The sequence below is a fragment of the Ceratotherium simum genome, chromosome 19 (genome assembly GCF_057802395.1).
Source record: "Ceratotherium simum simum isolate JZ-2026a chromosome 19, ASM5780239v1, whole genome shotgun sequence".
In the NCBI taxonomy this organism is placed as follows: Eukaryota; Metazoa; Chordata; class Mammalia; order Perissodactyla; family Rhinocerotidae; genus Ceratotherium; species Ceratotherium simum.
The window spans coordinates 48267095-48287649 of record NC_141918.1 but is presented as its reverse complement, the minus strand read 5'-3'; the positions used below and the strand labels follow the sequence as shown (position 1 = coordinate 48287649).

General features: G+C 35.9%; 1 protein-coding gene across 3 annotated transcripts in view; it reads left to right on the top strand.

Annotated features, from left to right (window-relative positions):
• The window catches only part of PTPRK (protein tyrosine phosphatase receptor type K), a 537776-nt gene that overhangs the window by 109902 nt on the left and 407319 nt on the right, over positions 1–20555 (top strand). For all 3 annotated transcript variants that reach the window (XM_087444076.1, XM_014781214.2, XM_004422308.3), the window contains exon 2: positions 14260–14382. In XM_087444076.1, coding sequence (XP_087300202.1) covers positions 14260–14382 — 123 coding nt within the window. The remainder of the gene's footprint in view (positions 1–14259; positions 14383–20555) is intronic.

Sequence of the window (20555 nt, the reverse complement as noted above, 5' to 3'; positions counted from 1 at the left end):
AGGTTGTGGTGAGGATTAAGTGAATGACTTCACAGAACGTGCATAGCACAATGCCTGGTACGTAGTAGCCAGTCGTCATTACCTGCTATCATTGCTGTTCCTGCTGTTCCCGCTGCTGCAGTTTCATCTCTACCAGAGGAACATCTATTTCTACATCTATTTCTGTCACTGCTTCTGACATTGTTAGAGCCTCTGTCACTACTCTTATCTTGTGCCTAAAGAATATCCCCTTTTGGAAGGAGCACTGAAGATGAGTGGAAAGAGAGCTTAATCTATCAATAAAGTAACTGAATTCCAGCTAATAGGAAGAGTGCTAAAAAATCAACGTGTTCAATATCACCATTATTAATATGGTTTACAATTTCTTGTGGAGTCAAATAAATATACACACACACACATACACACAAAGGAGAACAAACTTAGCATTATTTAGACTGTATGAATTTATACTTAGAAGTCCCAGTAGCATCAAACTGTAACATTATTAGATTTAGAGCAGTAGAAAAATGGGTAGGTACAGTAAATTTTCAAAAAGTAGGTGGCTTTCCTAAATATCGGCACTAAGCAGGAAGGAAATATAATGTTGGAAAACCTAGAAAGAAATATACACCAAAGTGTTAGGGTTGATTGTCTTTGGTTGGTGGGACTATATGTGATTTTTTTTTTTTTTTCTTGGTGAGGAAGATTGCCTCTGAGCTGACATCTGTTGTCAATCCTCCTCTTTTTGCTGAGGAAGATTGGCTCTGAGCTAACATCTATACCCGTCTTCCTCTATTTTGTATATGGGATGCTGCCACACATGGCTTGATTAGTGGTGCATCAGTCTGCACCCGGGATTCGAACCCGCAGACCCCAGGCTGCCGAAGCACACAGTGCAGACTTAACTGCTACGCCACCAGGCGGGCCCCTATCTGTGACTTTTTTTGATTAAAAATATACAACTGATGTTTATTTAGTACTTACTATGTGCTGTGAACTGTGTTAAATATTTTTTGTATGTTAAAAATAACTGTTGGCAGACCGGCCCCGTGGCTTAGTGGTTAAGTGCGCACGCTCTGCTACTGGTGGCGCGGGTTTGGATCCCGGGCGCGCACCGACACACCGCTTCTCTGGCCATGCTGAGGCTGCGTCCCACATACAGCAACTAGAAGGATGTGCAGCTATAACATACAACTATCTACTGGGGCTTTGGGGGAAAAAATAAATAAATAAAATTATAAAAAAAAAAACTGTTGGCTTTACATTGTATTTATTCTGATCAAATATTTTCATTAATCTCCCCTGAGAACCATATAGCCTTGCTGAGTTTTGTTTGTGAACTCTAATGCATCTAAAGATTGTAATTGCAGAACTGCAGACCGAATGGCACATATTGTAATTTGCTGTTACTTATATCTGCTTGAAGCTGTCAATATGTAGAGAATAGATTTGATCACAGGATTGAAGTAAAACTGCTCTCTATTCAGGAGTGGAAACTTTAGAAAATACATGTTTGTGTGTTCTGGTGAATAATGTATACAATAATGTTGACTGGTTTAGATTTGACTTTTCTCCATGGTAACGCAGAGATTTGGAGAAAGTAGTATATGCCTTACACTCTGGGTCCTTGGAGAGATTTACTTTGTATCTTAAATGTTTAAGAGGGGAGGGTGTGTTCATTTGATTTTCTTTGGAGGCTGTGGTTGTTATTGTGATTATAAATTTAAGGCTGGGAAGAAAGTTTTACCGCTGAAGGCTCAATCACGTTAGTGATTGGGCAGGAAGTCAACTCTCCTGCCTTCAATTACTTACCCTGCAGTTCCCTTCCCCTGTGACTTCTAGACCAGTGTTTTATAGTACTATAAAATTTTATTCTTTGACTCACACAATTCTCGCTTCACCCTTGGAGGTGTAATTAATGCCATTGAGTCAGATTCAATAGCCTTTCACTCATTGAGGCTTTGTAGTCTTTAAAAAAATCACAAATACCCCAGTTCCAGACTTCATTTTGCAGACATTGCCACAGCCTGGAGCAGGACCACATGACCAGTCAGTAACTTTCAATGTCTTTTAATATTTTGGTAAAAATAATTTTTCTTGAAAACATGACCGTGTGATTGCCGATCTCTCCACAGCAAAACAAAGTCTTTTTGTCTGTTTTACAAGATGCTTTGAATACATGAAAAACAAATCCTAGTATGAAACATAGCCAATCTCTTTTATGGATTACTAAGGGGAAGGGTAGGGTGGACTGCAGAATCCTATAAATGGATGATTCTCATCTTGTGGGGGGATATTTGCTTATAGAACTGATCTCAGCGGGGAGAGGGTTCCTAGCTTCACATATTTCCTTGTAGATGAGGCAGTCCTTAACAGGTTGGGGGGTAAAACCTGTTAAGCAAGAATCTGAATGCCTCTTACTTACTAAAAACCTTCTGTGTATATACTGGCAGTTCTTAAGGAGATACAACTTCATACAGTTCCTGGTATCATGAGTGGTCTGCCACTTACACTTGAATTATGTTGTACCCGAATAATTCAGTTATACCTGAATTGTGGCTTTGCCACTTAGATTGAGTAGGTCACAAAGTCCACCGTCACGTTTATCTAGGGCTCACCTCAGTGGACTCTGCCTCCCACCCTCTGCGCCCTTGGACTCTTCAACCTCTTAGTCGTTAGCATAGCTCCCGCAGCTCCCCACCCCCAAGTCAAGTCTCTCCTGTTCCTTCTGCAAGAGATGCTTTCATTCCCCTGGCTCTGTGGCCTGTTTTCTCTAATCCAACAGCACTTCTTCTCTTACTAGCCACTCGGAGAGCTGTTCCTGAAAGAATCTTAGTCAAATACAACTACTTGCAATATCAGCCGATTGATTGCTCTACACCGTGATTTTCATGCCTGAGTTCCTCCATCCCTACTTCCTCCGCACATCATCTTGATCTAAGTAAAATCTATGTTAATATCCAAATTGTAGACTAAAAGGAAACACAAAATTGAGAGATAAGAGGAGGGGTTAAGAGGGTACTTGAAGTTGGGAGATATGTTTCTATTTCTCCTAAGTTTTAACGTGATTTCGCTAGTTGATTGAATTGTATTCCACTAGTTGAAAATGCTATTTCTAGGAATAGACTCTATTTTATTAATATCAGATTATTAGAAAAATGTGGAATTAAATAATGTTATGATTAGAACCTAGATAGTCACAATCATGGCCCGAGCATTTCATATGGAAATATGTATATGTATCCATTCTCTGGCCAAGTTGTAAACCCATTCTTTGCAGATGAAGTAGCATCAGGAATGCTTTTGACCTGTTTAGCTCTCTATTATGCCTTAATCTATCTTGCATTCTGGTTTTACCTTTATGGATGAGGCCTGAAGTTACTGACAGGATGAGTGAAAAAGAGCTAAGTCATGTTATTAGATGTCAGGAGAATACTAGGAAGTTATACTCAAAGCTATTCTTTTAGATAATTTTATTTTTGGCTGACTTACAATGCTATTGCTGTAATCAATCTTATCTTGAGTGTTTTATCATAAAATGTTACTTCTCATAAGTAGTTTCCTTTTCTTTGTTTTCTCAGTCTGCTTAAATAGCCAGTTGAAGGAATTGGTGGCTAGGGAGGGGTACTCTTTTATCACTGATCTCCTATAACACTTCCTTCTCTCCATTTGTGCACTTGAGTCAACATTTCTTTTTTTTTTTTTTTAAAGATTTTATTTATTTTATTTTTTTCCCCCCAAAGCCCCGGTAGATAATATGTCATAGCTGCACATCCTTCTAGTTGCTGTATGTGAGATGCGGCCTCAGCATGGCCGGAGAAGCAGTGCATGGGTGCGCGCCCGGGATCCGAACCCTGGCCGCCAGCAGCGGAGCGCGCGAACTTAATCGCTAAGCCACTGGGCTGGCCCGAGTCAACATTTCTTTACCTCTATAATGTCTTTGGATCTTTTTATTGTCTCAACACTTGCCAAATAATTGCTGGATTCTATATCGCCTCTTAAAATTTGCTTTGTCTTCATTTTCTCCGATTGATAACGTTGAACATTTAGGTTCCTCATGTGAATTAACTATTATAATACCTTACAAATGTTCATTAGTCTAAAGTTTGTGATTTTATTTGTGAGCAATTTTGCTGTAAGTTGCCTTCAAGCTTTAAGATAGTTCTGTTGTCTTTGGGTGTCGTTGAAAAGACCCATAGATAATTTTTGTTTTTTGGATCGTTGGTAGCCCTAGCTTGTATTTTAGGACTCAGGGCTGCACATTTGTGAACATTTATGTAGGGTAGATTGCTGAAAGTGTAATTGCTGGATTAAAATGCAAGTGATTAAAACCAAATTGCCCCCCAAAAAGAAAGTGCCTCCTTCTGTTACCCTGTGTACTGTCAACACTAGATGTTATAAATCCTCTAAAGTTTTGCAAATGATACGGACAAAAGTGCTCACTTTTGTTGCAATTTACCTTTGCTTGAATAGTGAGGATCACAGACTTTTCTTAAGTTTATTGGGACATTAATTAGGGGGAATTTGTTTTTAATAATTATTTGCTAAGATGGCCTTGTCATTTCAGGTTGTAATAATGTCTTTTATTTTATCTATTTTTAGGGATTTGAAAATTCCAAAATATAAGCTATGGCTAGAGGTGAGAGGGGAGGCAGGAAAGCTGTCCTTCTGCACAGCGGATACCAGACTTCAAATGCCACCTTCACACTGTGACTGCTTTAATCTATTATTCAAATCTGATTTGCCAGCTTCTCGTACCCCCCTATTTCAAATGAAAAATTTCCAGGTCTTTATGTTTCTGAAGAAATGTGTTTTCCTTTTATCAGTAAACTGTACAATTTGATAGATTTAAAGTCGGTCCTTATGTTTTAGAGCAAGAACTGGAGGGAAAAATAAAGTAAGATTGTTAAATAAATGGAATATAATGCTTCAGCTAATCATCTAAATTTGATGAGACAAGGTTATTTCAAGTCTGTAGATATTTTTATACCTCCTATTCTTGAGAACCATGAGCCCCTGATCTGCATGGAGTTTGCAACAAAAAAAAGTTAACTTCTTATCTCTTTAAATTATTCTTCCAGGCCCAGATCTCTTTTCTGCACTAAAGCATTTTTTATGTTTTTGAATCTCATATGAAATTCTAATGTAGGGAGAGTCAACATCTTTAAAATATTTTTATTATGTAAAAATAGTTGAATTATGGTAGTTTACATTTTAGGAGTTCTACTGGGGAGTGGAGTCAGTGGTGGCCTGAATTTCTGACACATAATTGAATTTATTGTCATATAGCCGCTTTATTTTTCCACAAAGGCTCAGAAATGATGGGATATTGTTGTAAGCTCATCTTCCATTTTCTAATCCTCCAAATTATTGGTCATATTACTTTAAAACATTTATGTAAATATAAAACAATGATAAGGATGTCACCTAGATGTTTTCCTAACTAAAATCCTAACTTAATGATGCCTTCATTGCGTCTAGCATTTTGCTTTAATGTCATAGGATATTGTAGAGAGATTTTTCAAATTAATTGGCACAGTATTCACATGTAGTAGGTGGAAGCAGAGATGGGAAGGTGAAACAAATTGTTTTTTTGTTGGTATAGAAATGAGAAAACGAAGATACAGGCAGACCTGGGTCCTGGTGTGGCCTTGTGAAAACCTTATTCACCATTATCTTAATCAAGACTCTCTCCATTAGGTTAGAATGGCCATTGACTTACATGTCACTTAAATGTCTGTGTGTAGTAGTGTTTTTTGCTGCTTGAGGAATCTTTATTTTATGTGATGACTCTACTACATGGTAACCGTATGCACTCTCCTGAGAAAGGCAATATGAGAAGAGAAAGTTATTGTGATTCCAGCTTCAGCACTGACTTGGTCAGAAGTTGACGCATTTAAAGGCTATAGTAAAACTTTGGTTAAAGCCCAGAATGCTTCTTTTATGAGAAAAGGGGCAGAGATCTCTCACAACAGGGTTTTGACATCACTTAACAGTAACATAACGATTTGCTTGTGTTTGTGTGAATGGCTTGTTTGCTGTGGACCTGGTAGAAGGCCAAACTGACTCTTGAAATGATGCTTAAAATGAGAAGAACTGGTTAATACATCCAATATCTGTAGTTACTATACTGATTTAAATGATGATATCCAACTTTCTTTTTCTAAATAAGGAAAATGGCAGAAAGAACCATAATTCTTTACTCTTAAGAATATGTTTTAAGAACTATGAAAAACCCAAACATTGGTCATTATACCTTCTACATTACACTAAGTCTAGAAAAAACATTTCAATAGAAAAGGGGCTTCATATTAATGAAAAAATAGAAAGATAAATTTTTTTTTACTTTCAAGATGCATTTTAATTACTTACCTATATTAGTTGATTAGCATTTCCTTGAAGTGTATTTCAAAGTCTTACAAAACTGAATTCTTGACTTTCTTAAAACGTAGTACAGTACATTTAAGATTCCTTTGGCAATCTGATATAAAACTTTCAATTCAAAGCCTCACAGCAGATCCTTGCCCTCCTTCTAGGAGGCTGGGTTATGGAATTCTGTTTTACATGGCTTCAGCATTTCACAGAACTTCCTTCGTAAATGAAAAGTGATCTATCACTCATCACGCTCGAGCTGAGTCAGGAGGCACTGCTGAAATAAGCCAGAATGGGTCTGATATGGGTGAAGTAGAGCCCACTGGGAATCCCTCCATGAGAAACAAAACAAAACAAAGAAATGTTTAAATGTGAGCTTGGGTGGTTTCCAATTATACCAAAATGTAAATATGGCTTCAGTTGGGAATTTTATTTTTCAGTACATTTACTCTCTATTACTTTGTTCAATGGGTTTCTCTAGATTGTGTATCTAACGCTAAGCAAAGAAGATGAGATTTTACTGGACTAGATAAAAGGATAAAAAAATAGAAAAGAAACTTGGGTAAATACATTAATGATCTTTGGAAAAACACCTGGTTTCTTATCCTAGGATTGGTGTGAGGGCTTCTGCAAAAATGGCCAGAACAAAATTGCTTTTATTTTAGTATTTTTAAAGATAGAAGAGCCACTTGTTTATGCATGTTTTGGGGGAGATGAGGTGAAAAGTGAAGCTTATCAAGCAAGGATGGTAGGATAGTGTTATGATCATACAAATTCTCAGCCTTGAGTCACCCTATTTAAATAAAATTCCTTGCCTAAGTTACTAGTTAATCAGCTAGGCTTTTATAGCTCTGTCCCATAAAGACCCGTTCCTATCTATGGCATAAAGCCCGAGAGACTTTGACGTGTGATGTGGTTCAAAGTTCACTATATTTTATCCTCAAAGGAGGCAGCACCACCATACCATCACATGGGTGGGGTGGGGAATGCTCTCTGTTTTGAGTCATAGCTTGAGGTTATGGCCATTGAGGGAGCAGTACTGGACGATTCTGAAAATGTCTAATCTCACCTAATTTTGAGGAGCCATTTAGTGTAGCTGTCCAGAGCAAAGAACCCGTAGTGCCTGGGTTCAGATCCTGGCTCTGAGCCTTTCTTGCTCTGTGACCCTGGGCAATTTTTATTTTTTCTACTGTGAGGTATTTTTCATTAGTATGTTCCTTTTATATTTTAATAAACCTCTTTTCATCTGTGAAATCATCTCTATGGCTGTTTGGCATGTAATCAACCATTAGCTCCATAATGAGGTTGAATGAAGTCACATACATACTGTCAGGGCTGCCTGGGTTCAGAGACTTACTTTTGGACTTCAACTTGTGCCTGAGACCTGAAAATTAGGTATAGAGACTTGGATTGCTCACACCTGTCGTCTGGGTCCCCTCCCGCTGTGGACGTATGCTCACATGTATTTGAGACGGAGGATTGCTGGCCTGTTTTCTTTTAATGTCTCCTTCCCTGATTCACAGAAATCCCCTTCATTTTATTTCACTTCCAGAAAGAACACTGGACTAGCGACCCACACTGGCAGATAGTAAGAGATTGAGTGAGTCAATGTATTTGTGTTTTCCCACACACTACATGTATAAATATTTGCATCCATGTGTGCGTGTATATGCTGGGTCACAATGTAAAATACATTTTGCTTTGTGGTCTTAAAAGTTTGAAGCCTTTGGACTAGGGGGCCTTGAAAGCGTCTTTATTGCTCTCGTATTCTCACTTCCTGACTCATACCTCTGCCTAGACTAATCTAATTTGGTTTCAAATTGCCCTTCAGGCTCCCTTTCCAGTTCCGTTTCCTGTGTGTGGCTGACTGCTGCGCGTCTTGATATATGGGAAAGAAAATTGTCATAGGGAGGTGATGCAGAAATCACAGACCCCCTTGGTGGTATCTTTTAACCTGCCTGTGTACTATCTATAATTTTCAAGTAGACTTTAGATCAGAGTGATCTAAACCAGGGGTTGGTGAACTGTGGCCTTGGGGCCAAATCCAACCTGCCACCTGTTTTTGTAAATAAAAGTTTTATTTGAATACAGCCATACCCATTTGTTAGGTACTGTTTGTGGCTGCTCTCTTGCTACAATGACACAGTTTTGTAGTTGTGACAGAGATATTATAGCCTGCAGAGCCTAAAATATTTATTAATTGGCTTTTTATACGTGAAGTTTGCTGACCCCTGATCTAAAGGAAAGTATTTCCTAATTGAAAGCATGTCTGATGAGTGTTCAGGGAGAACTGGTTATGGTGATCTGCTAATATTCCCTTTATGGGAACTCTCTTTAGTCTTTCTCGGTAAATTATATGGAAGCCGTAAGTGTTTTTTCTCAGTTAGACTTTAGCTGTTGAATATATGCATCGAGTTGCATCTGTATAGCACATATACAGAATAAGCTGTAAAGAACGGGACATGAAAAAAAAATAAGGGTGCTTTTTAAAAAAAACTTGTTGAGTGTTAAGGGCTTTACATGCATTATCACTAATCCTCATACCACTGTACTGTAGCTATTATTATCTTGATTTTACAGGGGAGGAAATTGAAACTCAAATAAGTAAAATAGCAGAGCTCTGAATGTACTTAGCCATCAATCCATGCTATGTCTAGAGGCACTGTCTCTCTTTCTTCTACCACCTAAGTGGGTAGTGTGTCTCAGTTCCTGAAAATTCCTTAAGTCTTATTAATTGAAGTTTAGGAGATTTTAATATTGCATCTCTGCAAAGATGGAGGGGAGTGCAGTTGGACTTACTACTCCATTCTGGTTAATTCAGTCTCATTAAAGGAAGATTATTCAGTCAGTTGGAATATAGCATTTGCTTCGAATCATAGACAATTTGAAAAGAAATCTTTTGAGCTAAAATCTTGTATTATATATATTAACCATATATTCTTGGCTAGCAATGGAACTCTAGGGATGAACAATTAGATAATATATGGGTATGTTTGAAATGAGCTCTTCTCTCATCATTAAGAGTCATTTGTATTTATCAATAAATGATGGGTTTGGATCTCCACAGATGTCTTTCAAGTTCCTTTTTCTTTATGAAGGATCCAGGCTCAAATAATATTTTTGCATACTAATTAACCCACTCAAGGGGCAAAGGATTATTTTCTGGCTCAGAAATGATTATCTTTTTAGGAAGTCTTATTCATAAATCTTTCTGTTTTTCTTCAGTAGATCCTCTTTGGTGTTGAACCAGAGCAATGTATTATGATCAGTGACTCGTACTTATGCCCTCAAAGGCATTCGTTCTTTGCATCTTCTAGTTGTTCTTTTTCCTCTTTGAATTTCAGTACTGTAATTGAGAAAAAGTGTTCCTTATCCTTAGAGCAGAAGTCAACTACCTCAACCTTGATCATGACATGTCAATTCTTATTTTGTACCTTTGGTACTCCCAGAAGTGAAGAGTTGAAAGGAAAAAAAAATCTATTAATCCCAGTACATTTCAGAGGAAATATGAACTTTATTTAAAGGTATCAATTTTTACACTTTTTCCAATAATCTCTTTTTCTGGGAGTAGACTGTATTGACTCAGAATATAAATGGAATTACATTTAAGATATTCAGTAATAAGTTCCTTTCTTGTTCTTTTGAATTTTTTGTGAAATATTTATGGTTTTTTTGTAACGAGTTTTGGGGATTATACCAGTAAACTTGTATTGTGGTTTCTGATTAGCATAGATAAAGATGACCTATTCAGAGTTAGTTTAATTCAGTAGTGCATGTGTCTTAATGTGACATATATTCATCTTTCTTTGTGTCCTTAATGGAAGAAAGATCATTCCAAAGTTGATGATCATTTACATGAGCAAATTTGTGTATCACAGCTTAATTCACAATTGGAAAATATATATACATTTTTTTTTGTGAGGAAGAGTAGACTTTAGCTAACATCTGTTGCCAATTCTCCTCTTTTTTGCTGAGGAAGATTGGCCCTGGCCTAACATCCATGCCCATCTTCCTCTACTTTATATGGGATGCCGCCACAGCATGGCTTGATAAGTGGGTGCGTATGTCTGCACTCGGGATCCAAACCTGCGAACTCCAGGCCTCTGAAGCGGAGCGTGCAAACTTAACCACTATGCCACTGGGCTGGCCCCAGAAAATATTAATTTGTCCATTTTTGAGAGTCATAAAACAACTGTTCTAAGGATATTGTATTTGCCAACATATTTTGTTCAGGACTTTCCTCTTCTTAAAACCCTGGATATTTCAAATGATTTAAGAAAATAAAAACAAAAATGGTCTATATCTTTAGCTAAATGAAGCTTGTTCTTTACAAACAGTAAAGAACCGTGAAATATAATTCTATATGTTTCTTGCTGTTGTTCTCAGTCCTAAAATTAAGACTGCCTTAGTGCCCTGGAGGGAAGACTGTGGAAGATCCTAGCACAATATCTTTTGAAAGAATGTCCTTCACAAAATGTTCAAAGCTGTCCAGGGCCCTGCTGACTTTTTATTTTTCTCCAGTTCAACTTCGTTCTAAATTAACCTGACCTTCGGTTTTATTGAAAAGTTTGACTGCAGAAAGGATTTGATTTTAGTATTCATTCTTTCATGATTCCGGAAAGGGTCTCTATCCATGCTCTCTCCTATAGCTGCCACCCTCTGTTTAAATAAGCACTCAAGAATCTCTCCAAGAGCTAGATGTTTAGGCAATATAGTTTTGGGGTTACAGATACTTTTTTTTTGGTACCTAGTATTTTTCTTAGTGCCAGTCCTTTCAGAGAGCAGCTTAGGAAAGGAAAGAAATTTGGCAAGACCAAAACAGCTTGATTTTTGTTTTCAGATGAACAGCTTGCAAAGCTCCGTAAGTGGCTTGCCACAGTGAAAGGCAGACCATTGCAATGATAGATCTGTCCCTCAGCTGATTGATTGGCAGAGAGGAATTAGCAGTCTGTGACATGGCTCTTCAGAAGTAATTTTCTTCCAAAGGTCAAGGAACTTGTGGTCACCATTCTCTGACATGATTTGCAGCTACTCAAAGTAGTCTTCTCACCAGTAGCAAATACAACAATTGAAGGTTTAAGATGTTTTCTTGCTCATTTTTTATCCCCTCTGCCTAACTAAATTTCTTGAACATCATTTCAGTATTGCTTCCTTTTGTTCTGCCATCTAGCTCAGTGAAACTTTAAATTCGTGAGTTATGTTTTTATTTATGAATTATAGCCTTGCTAAAATATTTCTCTTTTACATAGATTACAATACTGTATATAAAGATGTCTTGAACTCAGGAACATGTGTATAGAAGACTTTGTTTTTAGGGCTTTCTAGTGAGCCTTAAATGGTAAACAGGGATTGTGTATAATGGAATTAGCTCAAGATAATGGAATAAGTGCTATCTGTGTAGGGTTGAACCAAATTATCACCTCCATTTTCCCCCATTTCTCTTTAAACTCTATGTGGCTGCTAGAGTTGTTATTATTATCTTACTTTTTATTTTTAATGTGGTTTGAATTGTGTCATACTCCTGGGTAAAATCCTATAATGACTTCCATACAACTGTAGAATAAAATCTAAACATTTTATGATACCTAAAATCTTTCATATTTACTTTTATTTCTGCCTTTTCCCCTACATAATTTTCATGCTCATTACACAGAAATTTTTGAGAGTATTTGAGACTCCCCAACACATCATGTTTCATTAGGAAATTGCAATCTTATTTTCATTCTGGCCTGGCACATCCTTATTCATCTTCATAGGCCTAACTCCATGAAGCCTTCCTAACAAACCCAGGTGTAGGTAACCAGTTCATTTGTCCTTTGTATTCTTTGTGACTTTGGTCATACTGTTATTATCCCTTATAACACATTGTATTTTGTATACATGTGTATTTTTTCCCCTCTTCCCCTCTCCATGTCTGTCCATGCCATTCATCAGGCCAGGAATAGTATCTTTTCTATTTCCTGTCATTTTGTCCAGTACACTGTATTAGTCCTTAACCTTGAAATATAAAGTTCTTTATAAAAATATATTTAAAAGTTGTTTAGAAAAGTTTTATTGATATGCTTTATATGTGGTAAATAGATTTATGGTACCTCTTAGGTTAGAACTTATAGTAAACTATAAAATCATCTTTTAAAATTTTCTTGTCACTCAAGTAGACCAGTGACTTTTTCCAAGACTCTTGACTGATGTGGCAGTGATGTGCAACAAATAGCGGCTTGACCCACTTACGTTGTACAGCTACCCCTGGTCTTTATTGCTAATGAGAGTCCTGGAGTCGAAATTAACAATGGCTATGAAGGACCGCAATTAAGGCCATTTGTCTTTCAAATGAGCCAGTGTAGGTTTTACTGGTAGTTTAAATTTATATACAGAGGGCACTCACACTATTATCAAGGGCAATGGGGAGCATGAAGGCATGTGTTGCAAAGCAATAAGTCATTTTAGGGTCGTGAGAGCAAATTGTATTTTGAGAAAAACTTTCCCTTTGCCATGTGAAGATGCATTTCCTAGCAACTTCTTTTCATTGATTAATTTTTAATTAGAAAGTACATCATTTTTCATGAGCATTTATCAAAAAGCTATTTTAGGCAAATTTAAAAGACAATATTAATCTTTCAAGCTGGAGTTTGGTTATTTTACAAGATTGATGTGATCCTAAGAGTGGTTCAAGGATACTCACATGCATATTCTGCTTTTGAAAATGTTATTGTGGCTACAGTGGACTTCTCTGATCTTACCTTCTTTGCCTGAGATGCTGGCTTGTCTCTGTCATTGGTGAGGAGTATGACTGTTATTCATATTCAAATTGACAAACTTTTGATGAGGAAAATAAATTCCTTGTTTACAGAGAAGAATTTATAGGCCTGAAGTTTACCACTCTCAGAGAACTCACTAAGTTTCTTGAGGAAGATCCCCATGGAAACTAAACAAATAAGCTACTTGAAAGGAGACAAGTTATTGGTTTTTCTCATTAAACCCACTGCTGGATTTTCATTAGTTCTAATCCATTTTCCTTCAAGATTAGACATATAGGCTAGTTCTTATTTTCATGATTTGAATAAACTAAATGTGTTGCGTTGTGCGTGCCTGTATATGGAGGCTGAGAAGCAAAATAATCATTCTACTTCTACCATAAAATTATCCCTGCAAATAAAGCCAGGAAAAATGACTGATGTAAAGAGGAAAGGCTACCTTCATTTTTAAAAAAGAGGTTATTAAATAAAATGGAAGTGGTAAGAGTGATTATAGGCTAATCTGATTGATTTTATACTTCAGTTTTTTCCATTCTTTAAAATCATAATTGTATATGAAAGTAATCTAGAGTATGGAAGAGTGTATCACTAACCTCCAACACGTTAGACTCTACGAAGCTTTATATGTTTCTTTTGCCATTATGAGTAGATTTCAGAGTGTTCTTTTAAAGCAAGTAATTTGGTAAGATAAATATTAACTTCACCTTTTTGAACTTGTATTACGAAGAAAGACAGTTTTCACTCTTTTCCTTCCTCCCCTTCTCTATTTAGATTTTAAATCTATTAAAATGTTAAAATTTTAAGATTTTAAAAATCTTTAAACATTATTAATAACTATTTAGATTTTAGTTGCTTTGTATATTTCAAGAAAACTTCACTATACATGTATCTTCTGTTATTTTTAATATTTCAAAATCTGTACCTCAGCCTTCTGAGGCTTACACTGGTTTTTTATTCAAACAGAAGCTACTGATAGAAATTTTATTTTATGTGAAAATTTAACGAGAATAGTGATGTACAGGAGCACCATTTATTATTAAAATTATGAGTACCACATTATGTGTTTCAGTGTAACTCTTCCATCTCCAGCACATTCTATATTTTTAGCAAATATGTTTGGAATGTAACAGTAGTTCTTCTCTTCCCCATTTAGGTGGCTGTACTTTTGATGATGGCCCAGGGGCCTGTGATTACCACCAGGATCTATATGATGACTTCGAATGGGTCCACGTTAGTGCTCAAGAACCTCATTATCTGCCTCCGGAGATGCCTCCAGGTGAGAAGCATTCTGTTTACCCCGTCTTGGGGGAATCATTTTGGAATATGTAACACTTTCTTATTTTAGGTATAACACAATAGTTAATTGTTATAATACACTACTGTGGTCAAGCCACTTGACCACATTGAGGAGACACTGCACTCTTTGCCTTTCCCTCAATAACTTTCTATAATCCTATATTCTTCAAGAATGCACATTATATCTTTTGTTATCTTTGAATTTGGAAAAATATGAGTATTAGTGGTTTTTTTTTTTTTCTACTTAATAAAAAAGCAAAATGGAAACAAAACCAAGAAATAAAAAAACATAAAAGCAGAACAAACAAAAAATCCTTTAAAAGTAATCTAAAATGTGAAATTAGCTCCCTTAGTTCCTATTCAATTAAATTACACAGGTTTAATCCAATCAGACTGAGGGGAAGGACTTCTATTTCCTGGTGGGGGGAGAGCTTATCTCCTTGTCCCTCTGGTCATGAGCATGCCAGTGGCTCTGAGGAGAGACAGCCTGAAGACAAAATTGTCAAATGGAGAAGGTCTTTTCTGAGTGAATTGTAGAAAAATAGGGCTGAGCCCTGTTCATTCTTTACGTAAACTTTGTTATAGCCTTTGATTTTTGGTTTTGTGAAATAATACATTTTCTTATTGTTTAAGCCGGTTTGAGTTGTGTTTTCTCTTCTGAAGAACACATTAACTATCATAGGATAACATAGGATAGCAACATATATATACCGTTTTATATCCTATTGGACTAATATATGTGCCTTCACTTCACTTCTTATGTTAATTTGGGACTAATTCCAAGCTCTGTGTGTATATGTTTAGCAATAACTTATTAAATTATAAAAATTGAAAATGTGAACAGGAATATTAAAATACAATAGTAAAGAGAACGAACTATTTTCATTCTAATATTTAGAAATAAATATAGTATATAATTATATATTATGTATAATCATGTATATATAATAATATACCATATAGTAATATTTAACAATGTAAAATATTAATATACTATGTAATAATATATAATCACTATCTAATTATAGTATATAATCATATATACTATGGGCTGATTGCCTATTACTAAGTTAAGTTTTAAAATATATTTTCAATGGTTTTATTATGATTATTTTAAAATACTTTATGATTAATTTTTCTACAAATTCAGAAAGACTTTCCTAAACTGAGTGTAAATTTTAGATATGACAATTTTAGACATAGCCATTAGAGATAAAAATGTCAATTCTGGTCATGGAAGAGAGGTGATTTTATTGATAGTGTCTCTGAACTTACTAACTAATATGATATAGAAAAACTAAAGGAAAAAAAATCAACAATAAACAACAGCAGACCTCAAGTACACAAAGTAAACAAAATAAAACCTAAAAGTTACATTTTCAGATTATGGTTTGTAAATGAAAATGGTAAATATATCCTTTGGAAAGTTTTTTATTGGTTCACCCTGTGGTGTGTTCTTTGAGAGCAGGGTGAATTAAGACTGCTTTCTATTCTAAATCGTCACCTTCCATGGCTTAGTAGGCAAATGGTTATTTCTGAAGCTGGACTGAGCTCTGATTTTCTTTCTGGAGGAATAAATTGGTACTAGGCAGCTGGCACCCCTTGCTTCTTATGTTTCACCACTATGTTGTCAGCAGACTCATCTAGTTTTGTACATTGGTTTGTATTTTTCTTTCAAAGGTATATACCCTTATTTTCCTGGTACATTTTGATTAAAGAAATTCCTGTAATACTTCGTCTGAGTTTTCTCTGTGGTATATTTAGACTGATTTTTTTTATATAAAATTAAAAGGGGTAGGCTGGGATGCACACATTTTGACTGTTTATCATCAGAGAATAATCAGAAAGATGTTGATTTATGGAAATGTTACCATTGTTAATTACCATTGAAGATGAGTAATGAATAGCTGAAGAGATACTGCTCAGATGACCTTGCTGGCTCACCTTTAATGAACAGCTTAATCGCTGGTTACAGTACAGGATGATATGCACAGAAAATGAAAGTGTTTGAAATTCAGCAACATCTTCCAATTAATAGGACATTAAGTAATTAATCATGCAGAGGAGGGAAAAAGGTCATGACCACCTTATTTTTGCCGAATGTAACTTGTATTTATCTCAGAGAAGGTGAAAGAAGCAGCCATGTGTATAGTCTTCTTTTACTGTTTTCTTTCTACAATGTCTTCTATTTTTCCCCATCTTCCTTCTGATATTCCTTTAAAATGCTGGCTGAACATTATCTGTCATAAATTGGAAAAAAGGAAACATTTAGATGTATCTTATTAAAATTTTATAAATGATTCATTTATTTTCAAATAAATAGTCAGGCATGCTTACTTTTTCATTTATTAAAAAAAATTAAACATTTGGCAACTCTAAGAAGGCTGGGTCTCTGATGCAAACTTGTTATTGAGCTAATGAACTCTCTATACAGTACTTGGACATTGTTAATTGGCTTCTGCTCATTGATCTTTTTGGACTGGAAACAAAGAAGGGAACAAGAAAGACAGGGTGAATAAATGGATTAGAATTGAAGAAGAATGAAGGTGGGAGGAAGAGAGGTATAGTGAAAGGAAGAAATGAATTCCCCTCATTTGAAGACATATGCTATCAATGATGGCTTAAAATGTTCTTCAGCAGTTCCTAGCCCCACACCACCTTTGTCAGGTGACAGTGATGGTGCCTGAAAGGCCTGCCAAGCATGTTTAAAAAAGCATGCAAAAGAATGAGAACTATATTCTAATAGGCAAAAATCGTATGAAAATATGAGCGCCCACTCAACTCAGTTATCAAGGAGATGCAAATTAAAACCACAATGAGAAACTACTGCATGCTCAGCAGAAAGAAAATCAAAATTTCAAGTGATGATGAGACTATGGAGCAAGTGAAACTCTCATATCATCCTGGTTGGGTATAAATCCATACAACTACTTTGTATAACCTAATGACCCAACAAATCCTTGCTTGGGCATTAGCCCAGCAAAACTGAGTACATATGTTCTCCAAACAACATGTGCAAGAATGTTTACAGCATCAGTATCCATAATAGTCTCAAACTGAAAGCAATCCAACTGTCTGTCACCAGTGCAATGGATAAACAGTGATATATTCATATAATGGAATATTACCCTGCAATGTAAGTGAAGGAACTGTTGCTGTATACGATATGGATGAATTTCATAAACATAATCTTGAAGGAAAGAAACTAGACACAGAAGGGCATGTGCTGTATTTTATTTATATAAAATTCAAAAACAGGCAAAACCAGTTGATGGTGTTAGAATTCAGGATATTATTTCCCTGCAGGAGGGGCTAGCAGGGGTTGGGGCTGGTTAGTGCTTGGAACGTAGCATGAGGGAGCTTCTGGATGCTGGTAATACTCTCTCTCTTGATCTGAGTGGTGTTTTCATGGGTATGCTCAAACTGAACAATCATTGAGCTGTACAATTGTGAGTTGTGTACTTTTCTCTACGTATCTTATATGTTAATAAAAGTTGGCAAAAAATGAAGTAAAATGAAACCAGTGCTTGCTTACAGGGATCTATGGGGAAACTAAACTAATAATTAAAAAAAAATGTTATAGGTGAGAATAAAAGATATATAATAGGAGACCTCAGATGGGTTCAAACTCTTCTTTTTCTTCCAACCTGGACCCTCTCCCCCCCACGCAAAGATACTATGCTCTTTGACATCTCTGTTCTCTTCCCTCTGTTTAGACAGTTCTGTGTCCACTTATCCACTCACCAAACTCTTACCATTCTTACTATGCTGCTCAAGATTTTCCTGACTGGCTTGGAACCTTACCCAATATTTCTTCCACCCTCACATCCAAATGTGGTCCCCACTGTACTTTGTACATTTTTCAGTTGCAGCTATTATAGTATCATTTTTTCTATGTCCTTCTCTCCACTAAACTGTAATGTCATCATGAACGTAAGCCATATTTTTCATCTTTGATTTCCCAAGACTCTATTTCATTTTACTTAGACAAAAATGTCAGCTTATGTAATGTGGTTTAAAATATTTTGGTCAAGGGTTAAACAAAAAAGGTTTTTCTTTCTCTTGCTAAGAAATTAATTGAATAAAAAATCCCCCATTACCCAAGTATCATATTCAGTTCGGATTTTAATGTAATTAGAAGACCTTCACATAATTCTTAATATTTGGCCTTTGCCTTTATAAATGATTTCACCTATTTATTTTGGATGTAATTTTAAATGTTGTTAATACTACCAAGAAGGAGCTCCCTTTTAGGATTTCTCCCTCCCTCTCTCTCTCTCTCTTTGTCTTTTGCTTGTCAAATTAATCCCAATCTTCTTCTCAAAGTCTGGTATATAAAAAAACAAACCCCTAGAGACTGAGAGAGGTCTCGTGGAACTAGAAATTGTGCTTTGATCTCAAATACATCTGTGCCCATGACCTTGTTTGTCACATATTCTCTTCTAACTTATGACCTCATGAAACAAACTCATTTGACCATTTTACTATCTTTTCTGTCCTCAATCTGAGAGTAGGGATCATGATTGACATCTTGATACATTTATCTTCTGCGGTAATTATAAGTGCTTTTTCTTTTAACAGGTTTTTGTAGAATGACTAATTGAATTTTAGTTTAGAATCTCTAGAGTCCCCATCAGACAGTATTTAAAATCATGACTACATTGTGTCCCACCTTCAATCTGGTACTTTTCTCTGATAGTAACGTAAATCACTATACAGAATTCCTTCTATAAGTGCACACACACAATATATATATGATAAAAAATAAAATAAAGCCCTCTGTCATTAAATTAATCTGAAGAGTGAAGTAAGAAACCATTCCTCCTCTGTTACGAAACTCAGTGAGGTGTGATTCAATAGCTTAAGGCCCTACTATATCTTAGTCCTGCCACATGGAGAGTGAAATGACTACACAGAGAAGGATGAGGAATGAACAACGCTGTTAAGGAATGTGCCTTTATGTTAATTTATTACTTTTACTTTTAGGACTGTGTGTACTTTTCTTTTTCTTTTTTTTATCTCAGAGTTTAAAGATGAATTATTAGCCAGGTTGTTAAAATAAGGCTTGCCTTCTTCAAATATTTATTTGGAGAGACTAAAGGTGCTTGTGTGTATTCAATAGGGAGTGTGCCTGGGTCACCTGATTTTGTGCCTGGCTTTCTTCTGATAGTGTAATGCAGTGAAAATAAAATAAAACATTGGTGTCCACAATTTGAATGTGTATGGTAACATTTTATAGGTAATACAATTTCAGATAAGTTTTCTATGTAAAGATACTAGTGTCTTAGTTTTATAAGAGAAGACAGTCAAAATTTACTAAACAATATTATGTATGTAGTATATCACATTTTAATACATCTGAGGAGAAATTTCAAGGGAGATTTTGTGTTGAATTACCATTTCTAACCTATAGTCTATCTCTCTGGGAACGTTAATCACTCATTAAAATGAGGGGATCACTTTGACTAACATTTTCATCGCCCGGTTATAAACAGTTGATAATAAGGCATATGTTTCTACAGGTTATAACTGCCAAAATCTCAGGCATCTAAACTAACAGAATTATTTGACAGCACATCTATTAGAGTCAAATAAGGCAGAGAGTGATAGAATAAAGTTATGTGCATATAGTGTTGGTAATGCGATATCGGGTTGCAATGTTATGGCTAGTTTTGTTTGTGTTAGAGGATAGAGCAAATCAGGCCAAAATGTTGGTTTATTTTCCTTTTGTCATCTAGTTAGCATTGTCTGTTAATACAGCCAAAGATAGTGTGTGTGTGAACCTGTGCGCTTGTCTAAGGAGAACTGAGAGATGGGTGGTAGTGGGGAGAAGAAGGGAAGGGTAAGAAAATAGCTTGATGTCAGTTCATTAACACAGGTGGGAAAACCTCTAAGTATTGGATACAGGCATTCGATTCCAAGAAGGTGACAGAGCCTGAAAACCTCAGAAGTTTAAAGCATCATTTGGTGATTTTCAGATTTTTTTAAACAACAGAATTATTTTTTTGAAAGTAATATTTCCCAGTACTCAAATATGTAAAATTGATAACAAAGAGCCAATGGTCCTGGAACCTGCTTGCTTTGTACTCCCTACATCCCTACCCCAATCTCTTTCTTGTCTACAACCCCAGCTCACTCGAAATGGCTTCTGCG